General features: G+C 38.5%; 2 protein-coding genes and 1 pseudogene across 2 annotated transcripts in view; all 3 read right to left on the bottom strand.

Moving 5' to 3' along the window:
- Positions 1 to 24,788, bottom strand: part of LOC149053105 (uncharacterized) — a 108,250-nt gene that overhangs the window by 44,169 nt on the left and 39,293 nt on the right. The window lies entirely within an intron of this gene.
- Positions 3,261 to 11,144, bottom strand: LOC149053109 (uncharacterized). The gene is made up of 9 exons (XM_089201546.1): positions 10,984 to 11,144; positions 9,878 to 9,952; positions 8,684 to 9,039; positions 8,045 to 8,271; positions 7,354 to 7,646; positions 6,170 to 6,496; positions 4,676 to 4,715; positions 3,746 to 3,853; positions 3,261 to 3,368 (listed from the first exon to the last, which is right to left on the bottom strand). The coding sequence occupies exons 1-8, from the start codon at positions 11,142 to 11,144 to the stop codon at positions 3,833 to 3,835; spliced, it is 1,500 nt and encodes a 499-aa protein (XP_089057672.1). The 3' UTR covers positions 3,261 to 3,368; positions 3,746 to 3,832.
- On the bottom strand, positions 11,610 to 15,308 carry LOC149053110 (uncharacterized; annotated as a pseudogene).

The following is a 24,788-nucleotide window of genomic DNA, read 5'->3' on the forward strand; positions in this document are numbered from 1 at the left end:
CTTAGTCTGAAGGTGGCATTTAAGACATGTTGTATATACTAGCCATTTTTTTATTTAGCCAGGGTACCTGCATAATTATTTTATAATGATGTTTATGAGAAAATGGTTGGGTTGAAATATATTATAATGTTTTGCCAGCAGGTAACTGCATTAATGGAAAAATGTTTAAAAAAAGTGTGCATTCAATGTATAACCTGAGTTTTTGCATTAAGTTAGCCAATTTTAAGAAATACCCAAGCCTTTTAAAACCTCTTATGTTAAAATTTCATCAGAGTGAACCAGTGAGAGTCTTAGTTAATGGCCAAATGAATACTTTTTCAGATGAATAAAATGTATTTTTGTTTTTCATGGTAACCGTGATGTTGCCACAACTCCAGTTTCCAGGACAGAATTTCATAGAGGCTACCATATCAGACTTTTGAGTCTCTTTCATGGGTCAATAACAACATCGACTCAACTTTAAAACTAAATATAAAACTTGATTGATCTTTGGATTAGTTTCTGTAATGTACAAAGATATTCTAGTTCTAGCCTGTCTTCGTTGAAATCTAACTTTCGCAGCGTAAGAACCAGCTCAGAGGGTAGACAAATTTAGAATTTCAGTGGCTAGAGTTGCCAGGATAGAGGATAGTTGGTTTAAAGACATGTACATTGATATGCAATTACAGCATCGGTCTTTCCAGCCAGAGCAGTTGAAAGAGGAGAATTTAAACATCGACACGAGTTGAAAAGTGACTTTTCTTTTTCATTTTCTACGCTTATCAGAGGAGTTTGACAGGTTAGAGAAAAATCGTTGAAGTAAACAGTCATAAATGGCGATATCAGGAGAAGGTATAAGAGATGCTAAGCACGATTCTGGATTCTTTCTGTCTAAACCAAAATTAACAAACACGCGCAATTGAATATCATTTCAACCGATACAGACATCTAGGGAAGAAAACATTCTACATTCTGGACAATCCGTTCAAACCATAAGGAATGTAAACGAAAGTCTTCAGCTCCTTGAAAATACCGCTGACTAGCATGTATGTTGATATGTTGATCACTTTGCAAGTTGTGTGAATATCGTCTTTCCGTCCCACATCTAGATAATTCATCGAGAGCTAGTGCATAGGAATTTTTAGTAAGTTGAAGGGCTGGAAAATAAACTGACTGGAGCTCCTCTTTAAGGCTTGGCTATATAAATCTATATTATATTTGATGGGGACAACTCGTCGTAACAGGGGTGAACTTGTTGTTGAACTTTCAATGGGAAATGCGAAACCTCTATTAACCACAAAGAATTATGGGAGTTACGCCTGAGAAAGAGACATTTTGTATTTGATTTTTGCTGAACTTTCACACTTTTTAAGAACAAAAAGGTAGCTCGGCATCTACAAATTTTATTCTAAGGCCGTTACACGTTTTATGCTCATCCACCACACTGAGACAAGGGGAGTCTCACTCTATACAAAATTACCCTGTTACTTCAAGCTAACTACAAACGATAAATTCAACTCAAACAGTGTCTAGCATCTAATTTTTCCTTACAGTGTCAACCTAAGTCAAAAATTAAGAATACGAGAATATAGTAACTGATAACTAACTTAAGAAGCTCTGAATTGTTAAACCAATTCTCTATGTCTGTTCCTTAGGAAATGCACAGAGAACAGTAAGGAGAAAATGCATTCTTATGTCAAGCTGTGAAGTATGAGATGAGATGCTTGAGGGTAGTAATGTACTTCACATGCTCTGGACGATAGAGTTAAACAAAAAATACTTCGTCACAGTTATATGGTCAATAACACGGGCTCAAGCGCTCGAGGTTAAAATTCAGCGAAATTTGCGGCGAAAAATAGGGCTGGCATTTTGAACCAAGGCATTTTGAACCAAGGCATTTTGTTGTCGTTGAAGGCATTTACCTATATCTAGTGTTTTTAAGAAGAAAATTAAATTTTGAAAATATCTAGAGGGTGTAGAAAGTTTTTGGAAGTTATTCTATAAAAAAGCAGCTAGGAAAAAACGCCTAGAATCTGTAGCATAGAAAATCAAACGTGCAAACGACTCAAAATTCGGAAACAACTCGTTTTTCGCGCCAAAGCGTAGCGCGTGCGCATACGTTATTCAGCTCTGATCTATAGTTCTGGACGTCTGAGTGAATTCCGACCTTAGTATTCTTTAGTTAGCGGTTCTTGAGTGCAAAAATGCGAGTAAATATCTTTTCTTTAGAGATAATTTTTTCCCTATCTTGAGTCAAAAGGAAAACGAACGACTTACTAGACGCGAATGCTCGACACAGACGCTCTTTGGAGTACTCACAAAGATATTTGACGTAATGCAGAAATGATCAGTCTTTATATTATAAGACTAAGATGAGGCATTGCCTTCAACCTTATCGCAACAAAACTGTTCTGCTAGACGTTTACATTTCACCAATTTGTGACACAAGGCATCGTTCAAAACTGTGTAAGTGGCTTTGCTGCCTTGTTCTTGTTTCCAACCCATTAACATGTTAAGAGCTTTATCTTCCAAATTCGTTTTGTCTTCATCATAGCTACTTATTGCTGCTTGGTTGAATCCCAGGCGTCTTCCTAATTTGTCCCATTTTCCTGCAAGTTTCAGAGACAGATATTCCAACTCCTCATCTGATGGTTCACCATCTTTCGCCAAATAGATACCTGAGGATAACAACGGAGGGAGAATAAAAAAATAGAAAACGGGTGCTTCAAAGATTTGGTGAAAAGCGAACAGTCCTGAAGAAAGGCGAGTTCTCTCTTTTGTAAAATTTAATACCGTATCGTCGGCCCTAGAGATTGTCAAGCTTGGGCGAGGAGACATTTGCAGCAGCAGGGGAATCATTTTCCCAACCCATAATAACAATAAAAAAAAACGCTTAGAAAGTTTTGCAGACTCATTATTTATTTCTGACCTCTTATTTCGTGTATGGCCCGACAAACATCTTGTAAATGGAGGTCATTAACAACGTCTCCTAGCCGGTCTCCAGCTGCTAATGCTGGAATAGGTAATAGTTGTTCAAGATACACGAGTGTTGGATTAGTCACCGGATAGCGCCCAATTTTAATTCGTAATTTTTTATTCTCTTCCACACCCAGTTGTAATGTGACACATTGTAACTGGGTGTGAAGGATGTTCAATAAATATAATGCCAGTCTTTCTGCATAAAACAAATTTTACCATAGATAAACGTGAAGCAGCAATATGCAAATTTGAAAAAATACAAAAAAGAAAATCCATCGCAACATTTTCAATCTCGGTACTACCTGCAGATTGGCGTATCTTCTTCCTTGGAGCCGCAACAAGGCTGTGTGACGATGATTTTACATTTGAATGCTTTACAACTGAATGTTTCACACTTTGGGCGGAAATACCTGCATGATAATGGAGTTAATGAAATGGCTGGGTTGAGAACTAACCCAAGAGTTATGGCGTATGGCCCGACAAACATCTTGAAAATGGAGGTCATTAACAATGTCTCCTGGCTAGTCTCCAGCTACTAATGCTGGAATAGGTGATAGTTGTTCAAGGCACACGGGTGTTGGATTAGTGATAGCGCCCAGTTTTAATTCCTTATTTTTAAATAACATTCGCATTATAAGGAGGTCTAAAGGATGTCTAATAAATATAATACCAGCCTTTCTGCATAAATAAATTTCACCATAGATAAACATGTAACAGCGATATGCAAACTTGAAAAAAATACAATAAAAAGGAAAGTCCATCGCAACATTTTCAATCTTGGTAATACCTGTAGATTTCCGTTTCCTCTTCCTATGAGCCGCAACAAGGCTGCTTGACGATGATTCTACTTTTGAATGCTTTAAAATTGAATGTTTCACACTTTGGGCGGATATACCTGCATAATAATGGAATTAATGAGATGGCTGGGTTGAGAACTAACGCAAGTGTAAGGGCATAGGGCCCGACAAACACCTTAAAAGGAAGGTCATGAATGATTCTCACTTTGGGCGGAAATGCCTGCATAAAAATGGGGTTAATGACATGGTTGGGTTGAGAGCGAACGCAAGTGTTATGGCGCGTATGGTTCGGAAACAATGGTTTGGTGATCCTGGACTGCGCTCGTGCATGTAAGACCCAGCCTTCGCGACTTAGAGTAGTAAGTTTTGTCAATTTCTTTTCTAGGTAATAATGAGCACTAACAAATTTGAAAAATGGGGCTGTTATAATAAAACATAGTCGATCCAAGAGTTCATTTGAAAAGTAATAGCAGGTTGCAAAGGGTTTCTTACCGTTAAAGTGACTTCATTATTTTAGGGATATAACCAACGGAATAATATTTTAGAAAATTACAATTCTTTGTGTCTTTCCTGACTGAGCTGTTTTGCGCTTTACTCGTTTCCAGTATCAAATTCCTTACAAGGAAGGACAAACCTACTGTGAAGGTCTGGATCGAGTTTACTGATACGTAATAGACAAGAAGCGATCAGTGTCGAGTGTGGTAGAGCATGTCCTGATGTATTAACACATGAAGTAAGGCAGATTATTATGACTTTCCGTTGAGAACACGTTGCTTTGTCACTAAATGCTACATTTTCAAAACCCACAGAGCCTGCATTTTTGAGTTTGCATATTTTCGATCAATGACGGCTGGTCTAGTAAATTTTACTAGACCAGCCGTCAAACGACAACGAAACCAACGACAAAAACAACAACTTACTACTTTCTTCTTCAGGAACAAAGGTGGCAGGAACGTGACCCTAAATGGTGGAGGGAAAATTCGCAATGTTACGGGTGCGTATGGAGCAAATAGAAATGAGGAAATAAGGAAAATTACTAAATAACAAGAAAAAGAAAAAACAAAGAAGAAGAAAGCAGAGGCATGGGAAGTGAACTCAAAGCAACTGAAAAATAAAAGTAGTACACTAAATCAAAAACTTTCAATGTCTTATATGTTCCTGTACGATTTCCTTTGGGCAGGACATTTCTTTACCTATACGACATTCATCATACTTCTGTTTCCAGTGATTCGTCCTCAATAAGATCGTGCTGCCTTAAAATGACTTCATGGTGTTACTCGGAAACCTTTTGATGGCGAATTTTGCAAGACTATTGTCGACTCAGCAGTGCCTCTAACCCGAAAGGACTATTTTTCAAGAAGAAACCTGCCGCTTTCCAGATTACCACTGATATAAAAAAAAATCTGGATCAAAGGATCGGAAGGCCGGATCCTAGTTTGCCGCTTTATTTTCTTAAGTATTCGCTGGATTTGTTTTGGTGAAATGAATACAGTAGAGGTTATCCCACTCATTTTAAATTTCATATTGAGCGTGTAAGAAACATTAACAAGCAATAATAATTACTGGAAAGGTAAACATATCTATATCGGAGTGGATCGAAAACTCATGCCACCAAATTAGTGTCTCTGGAAATTATATGGGTGTGGCCACATGCTTTTCACTGCCAGGTACAACCTAAATTTCAATCCAAAAGACTGAAATCTCTAAAACGTATGGTTCAGTGGGGCAACAGGATTAACATCCAATATTCAGAACAGCTTAAATTTATTTGTCGAAAAGCTGCTGAAGTTGCAAGGCAGTATCGTAAATACCTGAGCTGGAGATCTTGGAATGATGGGCACTTTACATATTATTGGGAAATTATTTCTCTCCTTGCCTCCTAGCAGTTTTAGGAAGTCGACTTGCAGATCACTCGGGTCTTTAATACTAACACGCAGAAACTCGTGAGCATGGTGCTCACTGTGGAACCTCGCATAAATAAGGGAACAAAAGTTTAGATGGATATTAACTTTTTTCTTAGGTTTCTAGTATAGTGGATTTAGCAAATCACTTAAATTTGCGTCTTTGCAAGCGGCAAAAACACTCGTTAAGTTATTTTGACTTTCTTCCTGGTCAAACTCAGTGAAGGAATCACGTACTTAAGGAACTTATTTAACTTTACAATGCTGAAGTGTAAATTTCTCTTAGATTTTGATCTTTCTAAAGGTAAGAAGTTAGAATGGATAATTTAGATCCCTTCGTGAAACAGACTTGTGACCTTAAGCCGGGAGACCATAGGACAGAGCCGCTTTCTTAACCCTCCTCTTAGTTGCAGCTTAGTTACAGAGGCAGAGTCACTATGCCTTTCTACATTATTTTACGAATGAGCGGATCATGAGGACGGAACGATGAAATGTAACAGTGCTGGTACTTACTTTAAGACGATGTCCTCTACATTTCCCGCTCCCTGCACTTCAAATCCATTTGATAGAGACACACATGTTTCATCACCGCTAGACAGCGGTTTCTTCGAGGTTCCTTCTCCTTGCATATTCACACAATATGTTGAGGAAATATCGCTATTCACTTTGGACCTTAACTGCTGCGGGAAACAAAACATATTCAACACGTATCTCGAGGGTACTACATCATTGCATAAGCAAGCTAAAAACCCAGCTTGATGTTTCATGATTCCATCGCATAGGAGCGAGGCATATTTCCATGGAATGCTGGCGGACGTCTTCAACAACCAGGGCCAAAACCTGAAAGAGAATGGCAGGAAACTCCAAACGACATGAAAAAAAAACACACACACACACACACGTTTAAAGAGGCATGTACACTTTTGTAGATGTTGACCGCTTGAGAAGAAATATTTGCTAGAGGGAAATAATCCCTCGACAAGTACCACGACCTTTTTAAAGCATCCACCCAAGTCAGTTACCTAGCTCAAAACTAATCAACAAGTCCGGTTTTTGGACTTCGCAGGAGAGAAACTATTTCCAATGAGAACTTTTGATTTTAAAGCCAGCTTGAATAACCTGGGGAAGCTCGAGAGACGCGCCAAATGTTGAGAGAGAGTAGGAGGAGGAAGAGGAGGGGGAGAAAAACGAGGAGCAGAGGGGGGGAGGGGGTTATTTTACTCACAAGTAGGTATACCTCATTTGTGGAAAGCGCTACATGTTAAAACAACAGATTTCAAACGTTTGTATACGACTTACACTGTGGAGCAGAACAAAAGCTCACATGAGGAGCAGTTTTTGCAATAAAATTGGCGTTAAGCATCCTTCTTTTCAACTTCTATCGAATTTTCACTGGATGCTTGTTATTTTTAACAACTCCATTCACTCGCCAGTGGGATCAAAATTTCTCAAAAAATTAGGCGTATAATTTGGAAATGGTCCTCACGGCCTTAAATGTGTGTTAGTTTACTCTTTTGCACTCATCATCACATTCAACCCCATAGCATATGAATTGACGAAATTTAGAGTTTCACAGCAATTGCAAAGCGAACTTCTGATTTCTAAAACTAATGGTTCACTTCGAGAAATGTAAAAAAAAGATAAATTAACTGCATACAGTTTATAAAATAATAATGCGATCTACACATTCATCTTACCGGCAGAAAGTTTTGACATGAAACGTCACTATTCCACCTCTAAGAACTACAGGCATATCCAAATGATCTGTGATATCCATCCATTCTTGTGATTCCTCTCTCGAATTGAAATGTAGTATCTTCACTTGACCTGAATGCAGTTCCGCTGGCTCTATTCCACCGTCTGTGAGTGCCAACGGGAGGCTGATTTTCGCTGGCGCTGACAGCGTCACATTGTTTGAGCACGAAATGTGAAGAATCGGACCAACAAACATTCCTTCCACATCGTGGTCGATGGTTGGCGCTTCTTGCACCTCAAATTAAAAGAGCCAAAACAATCATATCAAAAATTTATGATCACCCAAGGTACTCTTGTTAGCTACCAGTAGTTTGCCAATTGAAATAGGGACGATAAATAGATTTGATTAAACATTTTTTTTTCAGCTAAAATCTATGCACTCTATACTAACATGATAGTTTTCATAAAATCCGCTATTGGCTCTAATTAAGGTCAAAGCATTTGATTTTATATCAAGGTAACATCCTCTCGGCAATAAGTTGGTTTTTTTGTCATCACCATCTAAGTCTTTTGAAACAAATGATCGATATAGTAATAATGATGTGAATGATAACGATAATGATGGCAATAAATTTCATCATTATTATCATCATCATTATTATTTCTTACAAATGCAACATCGGGTGTAAATACCTTTAGAGTTAAAGAAAAGTCTGTATCGGCAGGCAAAGAATTCCATGGAATCGCAACACTAACATTTGGATAGTCTGGCAGTGGACAGATAAACTCAGAGGTCTTAGACGTAGGCTTAGGAAAGACAAAAGACTTGAGGTGCCAGACTGCTGCAAACGAGGAAAACCACCTTTTCGAGCAAGAAGCTTCAGCGGAAGGGCACATCCAATTGGGGACGGTTGGATTTACTATAATATATTGATATTATTAGTAATGCTGTAATAGATATCATTAGTTATGGTTACTACTTAAACCTTTCTAACAGAGAGGTCTGTGTAAGAGAATCTCGACCACGACATATAGATACTGTTAATAACATTCCTGTAGGTTTAATCCGTGTCAATTATTACTTAGTCCCTATTAGCCAAGCTGAAGGTCTGTATGGGAGAACTTCCATGTTGTTATTCTAATCCATTCTAAGTTTTGCCCGAGAACATACCACCATGAAGTGGTTATCGATCTGGAATTGCGTGCACTAACCACTAAGCCGGCTGTCCATCGCCCTTAAATGATCCTAACTATGGATTGAGAAATTAGCAAGAAGTATATGGAATGATACTTGTGTATGGATCTCATCGGTGAAATTTATCATTTCAGTACCTGACGAATGCCAAATGTTTCTTGTCTCCAAATCCTCCCACTCGTTGTATTCTGGGTCAACCAACTGCTTTATAACCACTTCGTACCCTTTGAAGTTTGAGGCACTGTGCAACAAAGCTACATTTATGCTTCCCGAAGCATTTTCCATGAACTCCAGGTCAGGTGGGCCATCATGAGACAGTTCAATCACATTGCTTACCAAGAGCTCATTACTACCAATGGGCGGAGAAAGGGCTGCGGGGGTCCATAATGAACATGTTATGGTCAAGGATTTTGTTATCGCTACAAGGTTAAATGTGATGGATGCACCAGCTCTTGCAAGATTCCAAGTCTCTGACTCGTCTGCAATTTTACCTCTGAAATAATTACAAAATTACATTTATCAAGCCTTCTGCAGGAATGGTAAACTATAATAATACCGCAGTTAAAGAGTAAATTATTAGCAACCTTTACTTTCTACCTATACTTTCTATAGGGCTATCGTTGTATAAATAACGTAGGACAGATGTTGGGGAAGAACTTAAAAAGGCTTTAGATCACCGGACTATAGCTAATACAACGCTTCCGAATTTCACGAATCGAGAGTACCTAGTTCAGTGAAGCAATGCTTCTTCTAAATAAGTGTGGACTTACTTTCATGGAATAAATTGTAGGTTTTTGAGCAATTGTAGTGCAAATTGTATCTAAGCTATCTCATCAAGTTAGAGAATAAATAACTTTCTATTTAAAATTTTATGAACAGCATTCAAAACAGCCATTCTTTTCTTTATCCCGAAATTTTCAATTGTGCATGTGAATATGGCTGATTCTACTCACGGAAAGTTTTTCTTTTATTAAGCTCAGCTTAATATAATTGTTATGTCGCTAATGTGCATTGCACGCAGATATTCGCAAATCATGTTAACCCTTTACACCCTGACATCATACAGTTTTTATTTTCTCCAAACTATTCGGTAAAAATTTCTTAAGTTGTTGACGAGGAGAAGTCTTTTGGCAATCTAGAGCTGCATTAGAGGGTGATCATTTTCTTTATTCTCCTGACCTTAAAGTTTGATTCAGGGGTGATGTTGTGAGGAGAAATTGCATAGTAGCCACCCTTAGGGGCAGTTGTATAACTCATTTTTTTATGTATATGTGTATATATAATTCCACCAACGTGGGATAACAGAACGACTACATGCAACTGAACTGCACCTCTTGATGACAGTCTTTCTTTCATCCACATTTCTTGCAGCCTCCTCCTTCTGGAGAACGTCTTGATCAGTTGATCTGGAGGAGTAAGCAATGACAAAGGCAAGTGGCAAACTGGCAGTTTGAAAAACTCATTCAGATATTAACACTTAATTTCATAACTAAATCTGATAAATGTTATTTTTCTTTTCTTTTCCATTAATTTGCTTTACTTTGACTCAAATAGCGTGTAAATATGCGTCAAATATGTGCAAATATTATAATCATAAATTAAAAAATTTATTAAAATGATTAACTTTCATTTTTGATAATAATTAAGTACCCCTTTATTAATGGAACACTGAAAAAAAAATGTTGAATACCTGTAGAACATGGTAATTGAACTGGGTGGAGTAAACTTTGTTCTGAAATCATACGCGTGACAGCTGAATCAACGGATTGTGCAGCAGCATTAGACTTGAAATCACTAAATATGATTTCAGACTAAAAGTGCATGGCAAAAGTTCAATTACCACTTCATTACATTTATTTTAAATTTGCAAAATTCAGTTGCTAAATGAATAAAGATTTTTTTTTAAAGCCGGTACAAATACATGTATGTTATTTATCCAGTACTGAGCTGGTCTGTAAAATGTTGTAAAAGTTGTCTTTCTTTTTTTCTGCAATTTGATTGATTTCCTAAAACAATTAGCTAAATCTGATTTATTGCTGTATTTTCGTGGAACTTTCTCATAGCTGGGAAATCGATGCACTTTAGAGCAAAAAATGGTGCATTTTATCAATAAATCGTGCCAATGAGAACCAATCAGATTGCAAGGATCACCAGTGATTTGAGCATGAATGTAATACATTTTTAATAGCATTACAGTTATTAAGCATGAACTTTATTAATTAAAGATTAAAAATAAAATAAAATAAAAGAAAGTAACTGTCATTTATAAAGAGGTCCGGAGGGTTGTTCTTTACTCAGAGCACTTTGTCAAAAGTTGCCATTAGTTAACACCTCCTAGCAACTCCAACCCTGCTCTTTACAATGGTCTGTGAATCCATGACAAAAAAAAAAACATGGGAAAGGCAAAAAAACTGAGTCATTGCAGAAAAACCCATACCTTTTGATCAAAGTCTTTTCATTGTCTTCAGTGTCTACTGTTGCATCTTCTATGTCTGCCAAATCTTTCCTGCCGGTGAAATAAGGTACCTCATCCTCCTCTTTGGCTGGGGAAATTATTATTTTGAGGTGTTTGGTTTCAGTATACAATATAACGGACATTTACTACCACTTAATTCCCAATATCTATTCAACCAAAATTGTTCAACATGGGGTCTTTCCGCACTAACGAAAAAGTTGTCTATTTAAAACAATTTTTTCGTCATCACTAAATTTTGACAAATTTTGGCCAAGGCCGACAAATCGTGAAACACATCGTGAAACACATCGTCGACAAATTTGTCCCAAGTAAAATCTGGACAAAATAAATTAAATAAGCAAGACCGTAATAAACTTATCGATTAATTATCGCAAAAGCTACGAACAGCGTGTAGCTGAACTGAAATCAGTTTACTAGAGAGGCAAAAGTTCTTTGCCTTTGGTAGACTAGGTCGAGCGGTAAGAGAATTTTTCAGCTTGGAAATTTATAATGTAGATGCAGTACTCAAACAAACTTATATCCTTTGATTTTCCAGGACAATTTTAGGTTGGAGTCATGAAAATCGCGAAAGCTCTGATATGCATTGATTAAGAGTATAAGATAAAATTACCGTATGACTCTCCTTCTCCAGCCTTGTCCCCCACTTCTTTTGCAATTTGTAGCTGACACTCACGGTACTCGATTGCCCTACGAAAGTTGCCTAAGCTATGAAATGCATTGCCAAGACTACCATAAGCCCATCTCTCTCCAGCTTTATCCCCTACTTCTTTTGCTTTTTGTAGATGACGCTCATGGTACTTGATAGCCTTATGAAAATCGTTTAAGTTTCCATAGGCAATGCCTAGATTTCTATAAGCCCGTCTTTCTCCAGCTTTGTCTCCCACTTCTTTTGCAATTTGTAGACGACGCTCATGATAACTGATAGCCTTATGAAAATCGCCTAATATCTGATAGGCATTGCCAAGATTTCCATAAGCCCTTCCTTCTCCAGCTTTGTCTCCCACTTCTTTTGCAATTTGTAGACGACACTCGTAATAACTGATAGCCTTATAAAAATCGCCTAACATCTTATAGGCAATGCCGAGATTTCCATAAGCCCATCCTTCTCCAGCTTTGTCTCCCACTTCTTTTGCAATTTATAGACGACGCTCGTGGTAACTGATAGCCTTATGAAAATCGCCTAACGTCTGATAGGCATTGCCAAGATTTCCATAAGCCTGTCCTTCAACAGCTTTGTCTCCCCCTTCTTTTGCAATTTGTAGACAACGCTCATGGTAACTGAGAGCCTTATGAACATTGCCTAAGCTACGATAGGCATTGCCAAGATTTCCATAAGCCTGTCCTTCTCCAGCTTTGTGTCCCACTTCTTTTGCAAATTGTAGATCACGCTCGTGGTAACTGATAGCCTTATGAAAATCGCCTAACTTCTGATAAGCATTGCCAAGATTTCCATAAGCCCGTCCTTCTCCAGCTTTGTCTCGCACTTCTTTTGCAATTTGTAGACAACGCTCGTGGTAACTGAGAGCCATATGAAAATCGCCTAAGCCATAATAGGCTTTGCCAAGATTTCGATAAGCCCGTCCTTCTCCAGCTTTGTCTCCCACCTCTTTTGCAATTTGTAGATGACGCTCGTGGTTACAAATGGCCTTATGAAAATCGCCTAACATCTGATAGGCATTGCCAAGATTTCCATAAGCCCCTCCTTCTCCAGCTTTGTCTCCCACTTCTTTTGCAATTTGTAGACGACACTCGTGGTAACTGATAGCCTTATGAAAATCGCCTAACATCTTATAGGCAATGCCGAGATTTCCATAAGCCTGTCCTTCTCCAGCTCTGTCTCCCCCTTCTTTTGCAATTTGTAGACAACGCTCGTGGTAACTGAGAGCCTTATGAAAATCGCCTTAGCCATAATAGGCATTGCCAAGATTTCCATACGCCCGTCCTTCTCCAGCTTTGTCTCCCACTTCTTTTGCAATTTGTAGACAACGCTCGTGGTAACTGAGAGCCATATAAAAATCGCCTAAGCCATGATAGGCATTGCCAAGATTTCGATAAGCCCGTCCTTCTCCAGCTTTGTCTCCCACTTCTTTTGCAATTTGTAGATGACACTCGTGGTTACTAATGGCCTTATGAAAATCGCCTAACATCTGATAGGCATTGCCAAGATTTCCATAAGCCCCTCCTTCTCCAGCTTTGTCTCCCACTTCTTTTGCAATTTGTAGACGACACTCGTGGTAACTGATAGCCTTATGAAAATCGCCTAACATCTTATAGGCAATGCCGAGATTTCCATAAGCCTGTCCTTCTCCAGCTCTGTCTCCCCCTTCTTTTGCAATTTGTAGACAACGCTCGTGGTAACTGAGAGCCTTATGAAAATCGCCTAAGCCATAATAGGCATTGCCAAGATTTCCATACGCCCGTCCTTCTCCAGCTTTGTGTCCCACTTCTTTTGCAATTTGTAGATCACGCTCGTGGTAACTGATAGCCTTATAGAAATCGCATAACATCTGATATGCATTGCCAAGATTTCGATAAGCCCGTCCTTCTCCAGCTTTGTGTCCCACTTCTTTTGCAACTTGTAGACGACGCTCGTGGTAACTGATAGCCTTATGAAAATCGCCTAACATCCTATAGGCAATGCCAAGATTTCCATAAGCCCGTCCTTCTCCAGCTTTGTCTCCCACTTCTTTTGCAATTTGTAGATGACGCTCTTGGTAACTGATAGCCTTATGAAAATCGCTTAACATCTCATAGGCATTGCCAAGATTTCCATAAGCCCGTCCTTCCCCAGCTTTGTGTCCCACTTCTTTTGCAATTTGTAGACGACGCTCGTGGTAACTGATACACTTATGAAAATCGCTTAACATCTTATAGGCAATGCCAAGATTTCCATAAGCCCGTCCTTCTCCAGCTTTGTCTCCGACTTCTTTTGCAATTTGTAAATGACGCTCGTGGTAACTGATAGCCTTATGAAAATCGCCTAATATCTGATAGGCATTGCCAAGATTTCCATAAGCCCCTCCTTCTCCAGCTTTGTCTCCCACTTCCTTTGCAATTTGTAGATGACGCTCGTGGTAACTGATAGCGCCTAACATCTGATAGGCATTGCCAAGATTTCCATAAGCCCCTCCTTTTCCAGCTTTGTCTCCCACTTCTTTTGCAATTTGTAAACGATGCTCGTGGTAACTGATAGCCTTATGAAAATAGCCTAACACCCTATAGGCATTGCCAAGATTTCCATAAGCCCGTCCTTCTCCAGCTTTGTCTCCCACTTCTTTTGCAATTTGTAAACGACGCTCGTGGTAACTGATAGCCTTATGAAAATCGCCTACCATCTGATAGGCATTGCCAAGATTTCCATAAGCCCGTCCTTCTCCAGCTTTGTCTCCCACCTCTTTTGCAATTTGTAGATGACGCTCGTGATAACTGATAGCCTTATGAAAATCGCTTAACATCTTATAGGCATTGCCAAGATTTCCATTAGCCCTTCCTTCTCCAGCTTTGTCTCCCACCTCTTTTGCAATTTGTAGACGACGCTCGTGGTAACTGATAGTCTTATGAAAATCGCCTAAGCCACGATAGGCGTTGCCAAGATTTCCATAAGCCCGTCCTTCTCCAGTTTTGTCTCCCAGTTCTTTTGCAATTTGTAGATGACGCTCGTGGTATCTGATAGCCTTATGAAAATCGCCTAACATCTGACAGGCAATGCCAAGATTTCCATAAGCCCGTCCTTCTCCAGCTTTGTCTCCCACTTCTTTTGCAATTTGTAGATGACGCTCGTGGTAACTGATAGCCTTATGAAAATCGCCTAACATGTGATAGGCATTGCCAAGATTTCCATAAGCCCGTCCTTCTCCAGCTTTGTCTCCCACTTCTTTTGCAATTTGTAGATGACGCTCGTGGCAACTGATAGCCTTATGAAATTCGCCTAACATCCGATAGGCATTGCCAAGATTTCCATAAGCCCGTCCTTCTCCAGCTTTGTCTCCCACTTCTTTTCCAATTTGTAGATGACGCTCGTGGTAACTGATAGCCTTATGAAAATCGCCTAACATCTTATAGGCAATGCCAAGATTTCCATAAGCCCGTCCTTCTCCAGCTTTGTCTCCCACTTCTTTTGCAATTTGTAGATGACGCTCGTGGTAACTGACAGCCTTATGAAAATCGCCTAACATCTTATAGGCAATGCCAAGATTTCCATAAGCCCCTCCTTCTCCAGCTTTGTTTCCCACTTCTTTTGTAACCTTGGATGAATGTTATTGCAAATGTTCTTCCGGTCCTTGCCCCCAGTTTATAACTAAACTATAGAAAAAAAAAATTAATCATTTCGGGATATCCTTCTCTCCAATTTGGTTAAGGCTGGTTTTCACCAATGACGGAGTCGAAGTGGTAAGAGCATTTCTGTTCGAGTAAAAACTGAATATCGGAGTCGACTCCGACTCCGACTCCGACTCCGTTGTAAAAGAAAACCAGCCTTTGGGTGATGCCTTATCATCGGCCGTTAAGCTTTCTACATAGGAGATTGATATTGTAGTGAAACAATTTATTAAAAATCGCCCGTCGCAGTTTGAGGATTAGTTTAGTCTTTAGTTTTATTTTTCCCCCCTTCTTCTACATTCCAAGAAACACCATAACCTAAACATAGCCACTGCTGGTAGAGAAGAGAAGGGAGAAGGCAACAAGGTTCTTCTAAATGTTTTAGCATGCCTTTGGCAAAAGTGCTTCACATTACTGAAGATTGGAAACAATTAAAAAGTCCCATTTATTGAGCATGACATGCAGAAACTACAGTGGGAAGCCATTGCCTAGGTTCTGCTATATGGTTACCAATGGGCAAATTACTTCCTAGTAAATATGTTACATCTTCTTGTGGCCCTGTATCTTTATGGGGATGAAGTTATCACTTCAGAGACGTTGATATGAAGACTTAGCCAATTTGTAACTACAAAAGATAGAGAGGCATTGGACAAGTGCCTTGGCGATGATTTTAAACCTAATGATGAAGATGTCTTAGAATTTTTACATTATTCAAGTGTTTGAACCCTTTGCATCCTAACATCAGCATACTTTTTTCCGTACTGTTCTCTGTGCATATCCTATGGTGCTGACAAAGAGAATTTGTTTAACAACCAAGAGCCTCTTTAGTTCGTGATCATTTCCTTATTCTCATGATCTTAATGTTTGTTTTAGAGGGGATACTGATAGGAGAAAATGGTCACTAATCACTCTTAGAGATCAACTGGTGGAGTCCAATTCTCAAGATATTATGCTCTAAGGAAAACTTTCAGTCCCTCGAGACTAAAGCAAGCCGCCAAATTAATTAACAAGTTATTCAGAGCTGAAGAACCAACTGAAGCAGAACTGACATCCTTTGAACAACTGAAACGGTTTATAGAGTCACTGAATTGCAAATCTTTACCCACGTTTCTCTGGATCTGCACTGGTAGTGATGTGATCACTGTACGTACACAACATAGATGTGCACTTTGCTGTCCTTGAAGGGCAGCATTGACGTCCTTTTGCCAGAACATTGTTAGAACTTCCATCTACATATGAATCATACCAAGCACTGCTTGAGGAATTCACTAGTGTTATGAAAGAGAAACAAGCCTGTTTTGTAGTATTGTTGAGTATGGAAGATGTGAACAATTTGAAATGAAAACTCGGAATGCTTTGAAATGAATACTTTGAAATTTGCTTCTTAGTTTTTACAATTTTCATTTCATGCATAACATTTTCATATTACTGGTATAAGGCTTTTTTTTAACACAGAATACAAGTTACTGTTGATGGCATTTTCTAAACTTTCCGAAAAAAAAAAGAATTAGGTCACAAATTTATATCTATTCAAATGTCATTACAGTTGTCACTGGCAGTTAGTTTGGTTACAAGTTAGGAAGCCTTTCGAGAGGAATGTAAAATATGTAAGTTTCAAGACCACAAACTCTAAATTAAAATTTTATCAGCTGATCTCTAATATCACTAAGACTTTAAGTAGTAAGTGTAAGTGGTCATAACATAACAAGATATTAAATTGTCAGCCCCTTGGAATGCGAAAACTCGGGGTAAAAGGTGACATGTCGCTTTTGCTACCATTGCGTGTCTTCTAGGAGATCAATGCCTGAATTTTAAATTGCACTAAATACTACATTGATTTCAGTGGACTACTTACACCACCAAATAAATGCATCTACAAAAGTGAAAATGGTTCGATGATAAATCAGTCAAAATAACAGCATCCATCAAGATTACATCAAAATTCAGGTGTCATACTTGAAGTTATCATTAAGGGTCAATTATACTGGTAACAGCCGTTAAAAAATGTCACTACTTTCATTTTAAACCTCCAGGCAAATCGTGAAGCATGAGAATTTTCATCCTCTCTTAGTGTTCGGTGCAATTTTGAAACTATTGAAAAAAATTATTACCATTTCATTATACAAGCTTCGAACACAACAGTATAACTTCAGTCTTATTCACTGGTTGATCTTCACAATGTTTTATGTTTTAATTGACACAGCGTCTGCATTAAACTTTCCTATGTGAGGGAGGGATAACAATTATCGTGTACAAGTACTTACATTATCATCAAAGGAAATATCAAAATAATTTTGATTAGACGCTGATAAATGTTAAATTCAATATTGAAACTTTCAATGATCGTCACAGTGTTCAGAAAGTGCTTAATTCCATTGTTTCCATCGTCAGAGAGAGGGTCAATCTTATTGTGTAATACTGTAAGCTGACTGTGTGACTCTGGCACAATAAACATTGTTTTCTGTTTCAATATCAGTCATAATCACAGTCAACCATCCTAATCAATTCCAAATGTCTGCCAATTTGTGCATTAGCCCCACATTTTAGATTGCCTGTAACATGAAAGTGCAGCGCTTGTTATCTGACCGCTTGCTATTTTTAAAAGAACCCATTTCAGCAAGTTATCCATTTCTAGGTTTGCAACATTAGACAAGCCGTTCTTGTGTAGTAAACCTAGAAAACATAGTAAGCGGTCAGATAACAGGCGATGCACTGCGGAGGTAAAGTGAGGTATTTTTATTGAGAATTTGACTGTATTTTTTTATTCCTAACAGCGGTCGTAAATATTCCCTCTAAGCAAACTCTTATAATTTCGCTATGACTGCTATTTCGCAAGGTGATCATCTCACAGCTGGAGCTTGGGCTGCCTGTGGTTGGAGATTCCAAGGCATGTTCCTATACTTATCCAGTTTAAACTAGTCTCACGCAGTTGCTCGTTCATTTCTTTGTAATAGTGTACGCCGGTCTCCCTCCTGAACTTGCAGAGAATGCCAATGGAATTTTTTCGTTTGGACAAAGGCATGATACATTTAAAATATCTGACGTCTTTCTTAATAAGACGACTAAAGACAATTCTAACAGCTCAAACAGGTTTGAAGAGGAATTTTGAGACAGTGATATGGCGATAAGCATTGTTGTGTATTCCTAAAGCTTTCTGGCACAGATTTCTAATCCTACATGAACAATGCGTGATAAACGAAAGTCCCTTTCAATGGTGCTCTTTAGAGAATCAACAAACTTTGTAAAGTATTCTGCACTAAGTTGCTCTGCCATTTTGAGAGAAATATTCCGCTTACTAGCTGTTGCTCACCGGCTCAGAAAAAGTAATCGATAATCTCGCATAGTGATTTCTTTTTCTCACGCAACAATTTCTCATTCTCAACAGTTAATATTTAATTCTCAGTACATTGCTACATCAGTCTTTTTCTCGATTAAGGTTTTATCATTCTCGATGGGTAATTTAAAATATCGCATAACAGTTCTTCATTCTCGTACAGTGATTTCAATTTCTAATGTAGTGGTGATGTAGGCTAATTTCAAATTGTTTTTACGACATAGTCTGGTAACTAATTATTAGCACCAAGCTGAGGCTAAGGGGCGCTTATTTTGAAAGCAAGATCGGAGTGACTGTAAGTCGAATATGAAGTTTTGTGCCATTTCTGTGTGCAAAAATAACTGAAAGGTCGGACCTCAACTTTTCCGAGTTTTCAGGCGAAGAGAGTCTAAGAAAGAAAGGAAGCGCCTACTGTCGTCGCGCTGATAAGGAGTTCACGTCCATCAAGAACTTGCATATATGCTCCGAACACTTTAAGACTAAAAAAGTCGTGAAGACACTTTCTGGAACTAAAAGGTTAACACACGGCACGGTTCCAACAATATTTAATCAGCTTACAGTCCGTAGAAGTCCAAGTCAACGCGAAAAAAGGTCGAATGAGCGGAGAAAACGAAAACGCTAACGAAGACAGCAAAGGAGTACTTCACGCCCAAATCCTGAAGTCTGAAATACCGGTGAAGTCATGAGTCCAAAACTTCAGCAAAAATGGATGGGGAAGTAATTTTTCTCCTGGCAACGTAATCAACTCGTCGCATTGCTCTGTTTTCTTCTCAAGTTCAGGAACTTTTATTTCAGCTGCGTTCTTGCAAAGCTCTAGCAGTTCTGCCCTTTTCCTACTCTTACCATTTACAGAAATTTGAATACCCCTTTCCTTTAAGAATTTCCGTAGCTCAGGAACTTTCACATTTGTGAAGAAGGCATCATTCCCTGCCATGTTGAGACGACTCCTATTCCCCTCAGCCTCGACTTGATGCTAAAAATCAGACTTACTCGAAAAATAATTCGAAACTAGCCTATTAAAATCTCACATATCGATCACTGAAATTCGATAGGTAGTTTTGAACTCAACTCAATTTTGTCATGTTTGGCTTGCAACATTAAGGAAAGCTACGTTTTTTCTTGGGGGGTAGGGCTGGGGCCTCAGAAGGGAAGGTTATCAGTAAAAGTGAGCACCTAAAGGGGAGGGTCATACCTTTCTGTAAGCAATTCAAGCTAAGGGACACACTTTTTCCAGAATTTTTAAACGAGGTCTTTTGTGATGTGCTTTCCATTTTACTTATAGTTTAAGTTTTTCTTTTCACCTACTTTGATTTAATTTGGTGTTTTGTTATCGCTTCGATGTTGCATTTCTACATTTATATGCCATGACACATAGTTTTTTCTCGGAGGACTCGTGTCCTTTTCCATCCGTATCGAGGTGCACTAGACTCAGGTATCGTTTCTTCAGCCTTTTGCTCCTGTTGAGTATCCGCTGCCTGAGTTTCTACTCGATCAAACAATACGCTCTATCCTGTTACTGTCAGACTCTGAATTGGAGTCAGAGGCTGGCTGAAAGTTGTTCTGACTGTCCTCCACAATAGAAGTCCAAATCTTACTGCCAATACGTGCCTTCACCACCCTCACTTTCTCATCTCTCTTTCCTCTAAATGCAATAAAGTTCAAGTTTACCTACTCTAAGGGATGGCGACTGGTTTCTGTGATAGAGATCTTCCTAGTGAATGTCATTGTAGCCCTGTAGGGCCAACACTTTTTTTTGGAAAAAATACCAAAATTCTCCAGCCACCCCCTTCCAAGAAGAAACGTACCTTAATTCTTTTGGATCGATGAGAGCGACATCGCACCGAGCCTCATCTTCGCGCTGTAATTTCGGTATTAGGTCATTGAGCCGTGAGAACTCGGATTTACTCAGTCCGGCCGATCTACATTACAGAGAAGTACCAAGTCTTTCAATACCTTTGTATATTCTTGTGGTAACAGAGAAAGTTTGCGTCGCAAAATAAACTTCATTTGGACCGGGCTTAACCGATTGTAAATCAGAAACAGTGAACCAAAAAGCTGAATTGTCCATGGGATTCAATTTGTGCTATATTTGAAGCCGACAAACATTGGTTTAAACAGCTGCTATGAAGAAACTAAATATTTAAGCTGTGTTTGACAAAACAGCTTTAAAACATAATCTCAATTGACAATCTTATGTTCATTTTAAAGAATTAAGCTGCGGCTCAATTTAAATAGACGTAAGTATAGTAAGACGCCTAAAGGTGATTCCGTTGGATGCCTGGGAGCTACTAAGTGTAGCATTGAAAGAAATTGTGCAGTTACAGTGTACCATGATTAGTCATTTAGATCAGCCGAAGAAACCACTGTCGAAAATATTAGTGTTGAAGAAACCGTGACTGTTTTTGTATTTGAAAATGGCGAAGAGTCGCAGCTCAAAAACCTTTTTCTGAAACAAACTGCCACTCCATCTCCTAATCTCCTCGTGTTTCTCAGCGCCTGCTTCATTCCTCCTAAAAGCAACAGCTCGGTAAAAACAATTTCCATCCCCGCTGACAGACTTCTCTCCTTTGAGCCGTGATTTGTTTATCAAAAACGTCAATAAGTACGAAAACAGGCCGTATACACTTTAATGCAACTCAAAGACTGTACTAAGTTATTTCCTAACGATTTGTAGTTAAGTTTGTGGTTAGAAAGAAATCGATTAAAACACCACAGCATGACAAATAAAATCAACTGCCTCCTTTATCTAATCGAAGAATCATGGCCAACTCGTGCATAATGAAACATGGTTATGAACTTATAGATACAGGTCTTACTGCAAAGCAAGGTTGCTCTTATTTCAAAAGCCAAGGTTCCGGAAAATCACGAAGAGATCCAAAATTATGGTAACCATCCAACTCCGCAGAATAATTAACCTATATACAGCCGACAAAAACAGCAAAAAATAGTAACCTGCGTTTGTCGAATTTACTTTTGCAGAATTCGTTAAATTTAGCTGCTGGAATCCAAATCTTTCCTCGCCTGCACAAGCCAAACTCCACCATTCTCGAATCCTCAATATATCTTTGCATTGTAACGCAATGATCTTTGTTTACACGGTTTTCTCCAGCTTGTATCTGATATGTTTTTTGCCTCGGAACGAAAATACTTCACAACGTACTTAATATGACCGGTAGTTTTTTTGACTGAGTGAAATTATAGATATGCGGAAATGATTTCAATAGGTTTCCTTTTGTCAGATAATTATTTTCGTCCGCTTCTGATCAATCCAGCCGCCAATGTTTACATAAGATGAAAATCGATAAGATTTTACGTATTCCTATTGAGTAGCTTTGCAATTTGTCCATACAATGAAAAAGAAACACAGCTGGTTTTTCACCATGGTATGCCATACACATACCATGGAAGAAGGGAAAATTCCAAGCTACGAGCGACCGGGGGCAGAGGGAATTTCCACCTTCAGAGGTCGAAAAAATCGATTTTGACTAAACTGAATTCAAACATTCAACATAACGTTTCCATAAAATAATCCCGAAATCTTTAAAAGCAACCGATTTTTTTCGAAAAACGTATTTTTAAATGAAAGTTAATAAATTAGGAAGGTGTCATAATCTCGGACCTGGGCGCATTTCCTGGGCGAGTTTCGCGGCAACCGCTCACGTTGAGGCTCGATTTTCACTTAAATGTAATCCCATATCTTGTTTACATCGCGCACTTAAAAAAAATCACTCGTAGAAGCTCTTTGCTTGTGGAAAAATCTCTGCCAACGGAAAAATCAAGAGCGGAAAAAAGTCCTTAGTAAAAAAAAAGAAAAAAGAAAAAAATGGCCCAAAGAAGAAAGAAAGAGTACCATTCTGTAAAGAAAAGAAATATTTCCTTTGTAAAAGAGACATGCAATGTCGGAGCTCCACGCTGGCGTCCATATTTCGAACAAAGAAGTCGCCGTCCAACCAAACTTTGCCATACATAATGTTAAAAACTTTATTTTTATATGTAGCCATAAAATGCTTTAAAAAAATACTGTATTTTACGATAGAAGCAAGCAAATAATCATAGAGATCTGCAGATTATTCTGAAACTTTTATTTAGCAGAAAGCATGAACAACGCGCTTGAATAATTTCTACGGAAAGTCTACGGGTCACGCAACAGATGTTAGTTTGGCGGAGTTCTGCATGGAAATGTTCAATGGCGGTAAGTGACAACGTCAACACTATTTTAATGTTATTTTCGGGATAGTAGCACAGTTCCTAGTTTGATGGAGCTATTGATATTTGCTCTCGAGCGAGAGCGCAGAATTTCTCGTCTGTAAAAGCCGAAGTTGTAGCACACTGGAACTTGTGATAATATCAACCAAAACGCAGCGTGTGACTTTAAAATCCCCTGAAATGAGCAGTAATGACGACAAACGATCAAATTCTGGACTTATGAATGTTTTGTGCTGTACAAAAACCATATTTTCTGATTTCAGCAAATCTCCAGAGTAATAAACGACAGAAAAAGAAACGCTACGATTTTCCCATTAATTTTTCGCCTACACGCATCACTGTAAGCTTGAAATTCTCCATTCCTACGAAAAATCTTGAAAGTTCTTCAAATTTTTTAGCTTTCTTGATCAATCATCTTGTAAAGAGAGCTAAAAAATTTAGGTTTATTTAGTTAAGTGACCGCCTAGATCCAGAATTGCGTGACTGGTGTAGTTGAGAGAAGCTTGTCACAGTCGCAGATTTCAAAAGGCATTTAACACAAAAATACGGTAGTGCCTGGAGATTTTTTTTGATGGTTTTCAGAGATGAAATGATGGATTATAAGGAGAAATTAAGATTAGTGTTGTAGCTTTCTGGCAAGGGGAGATATTTGACCCCAAAGTTGTTAATATTTGGATGAATCGAAAAGAAAGGTCTAAGAACACAGTCGTTTATTTGCCTCTGTTGATTGATAAGCCGTCAATCAAATTGACTGATACTTGCGTCGGACATTTACTAAGGATGTAATAATATGTGTGCAAACCCTCAGAGTAATTGGTTAAATACCATGGCAGTGAAAGCTTCATACATCTCACATACTTTGAAGTGATTTCCCTGGTGAAAACCAAGAAAAAGCGGGGGGTTGTCTATCTCCCCCCGGAAAAAACAAAAGCAGAAACTAATTTGTCTTTCGGAGTTTTGGGGTAGATCCTTTAAACTGGCCAAATTTCATTCAAATCGGTGAGATGGTATGTAGCACGACTGCCTAGTGCTCTCGTGGACACACTCTTAAGCTTTTTTCCTGTTCCTGGCTAGTGATACATCTCTTTAAGCAAAATGAGGTGAAAATATCCACCAAAAGATGGCAGACTAGCCCACTGTTTTATTTTTCCGGTTAAGCTCTAACTAACAGCTCTGAAAGCCACGCAATATTTTTAGCACGATTAAGTTTCATGTTTCTCCATGGTCGTGTCGTTGTACTAATTTTACTTTCAAACAAAATTTAAGGTCATGATCAATATTTACAGTAAACTTGCAATATGTGGTAGCTCCACTCTAAGCATGAAATATTTTATTGTAGAATAGTGCTAATGTTCATATTCAGTGTTTTCAAACCAGGAGAGCCGTATTGTTCGCGATTTTGATCTGTCTTGCCTTGGCTATAAAAAATAGCTAAAAAAAAACACAAAGGAAAATATTATTTGTCTTCCTCGAGCGCTTCAGCGATCAGTTCATTTTCCAAACTTATCGGTTGAAGCTCAAGTTAAACGAGACTCAATACAAAAGAAAAAAATCGGTGGTTTCTTTACACACCTTAATCTCTTATAAGCTTCATTCCGTGATAATTTATGTCTTGCATGACAATCTTAAGTTCAAATTAAAGAATTTAGCTGCGGCTCAATTTGAATAGACGTTTGGTATAAAGGGAAATTCCTATTTGAAAGCGACCTGGGTCAGAGGTAGTTTTTCTTCTCTTGAAAATGAAACTTATGACTTTGATCACATAATCAATATTCCAGAGACAGAAAGAGGGATGCCCTCTCGATTGTGGTGTTTTGGGAGTTTTACCCGGCTTCTTTGGTTGTATTTATCCATTGCTATAACCGTAACCATGGTGAAATATTTTTAAAACTGAGTGAATGCGTAAACT

This window comes from Pocillopora damicornis, chromosome 1 (genome assembly GCF_964200805.1).
Source record: "Pocillopora damicornis chromosome 1, jaPocDami1.2, whole genome shotgun sequence".
Lineage (NCBI taxonomy): Eukaryota > Metazoa > Cnidaria > Anthozoa > Scleractinia > Pocilloporidae > Pocillopora > Pocillopora damicornis.

What these genes read in the sequence shown, in the direction of transcription:
- LOC149053109 (XM_089201546.1), bottom strand. Translation starts at nt 11,144, where the DNA reads ATGTCCGTTATATTGTATACTGAAACCAAACACCTCAAAATAATAATT. An exon ending in ACTTTTCTTTAACTCTAAAG is followed by an intron (nt 7,647 to 8,044) that starts GTATTTACACCC and finishes TTTTAATTTGAG; the next exon opens with GTGCAAGAAGCGCCAACCAT. An exon ending in CATGTCAAAACTTTCTGCCG is followed by an intron (nt 6,497 to 7,353) that starts GTAAGATGAATG and finishes ATTCTCTTTCAG; the next exon opens with GTTTTGGCCCTGGTTGTTGA.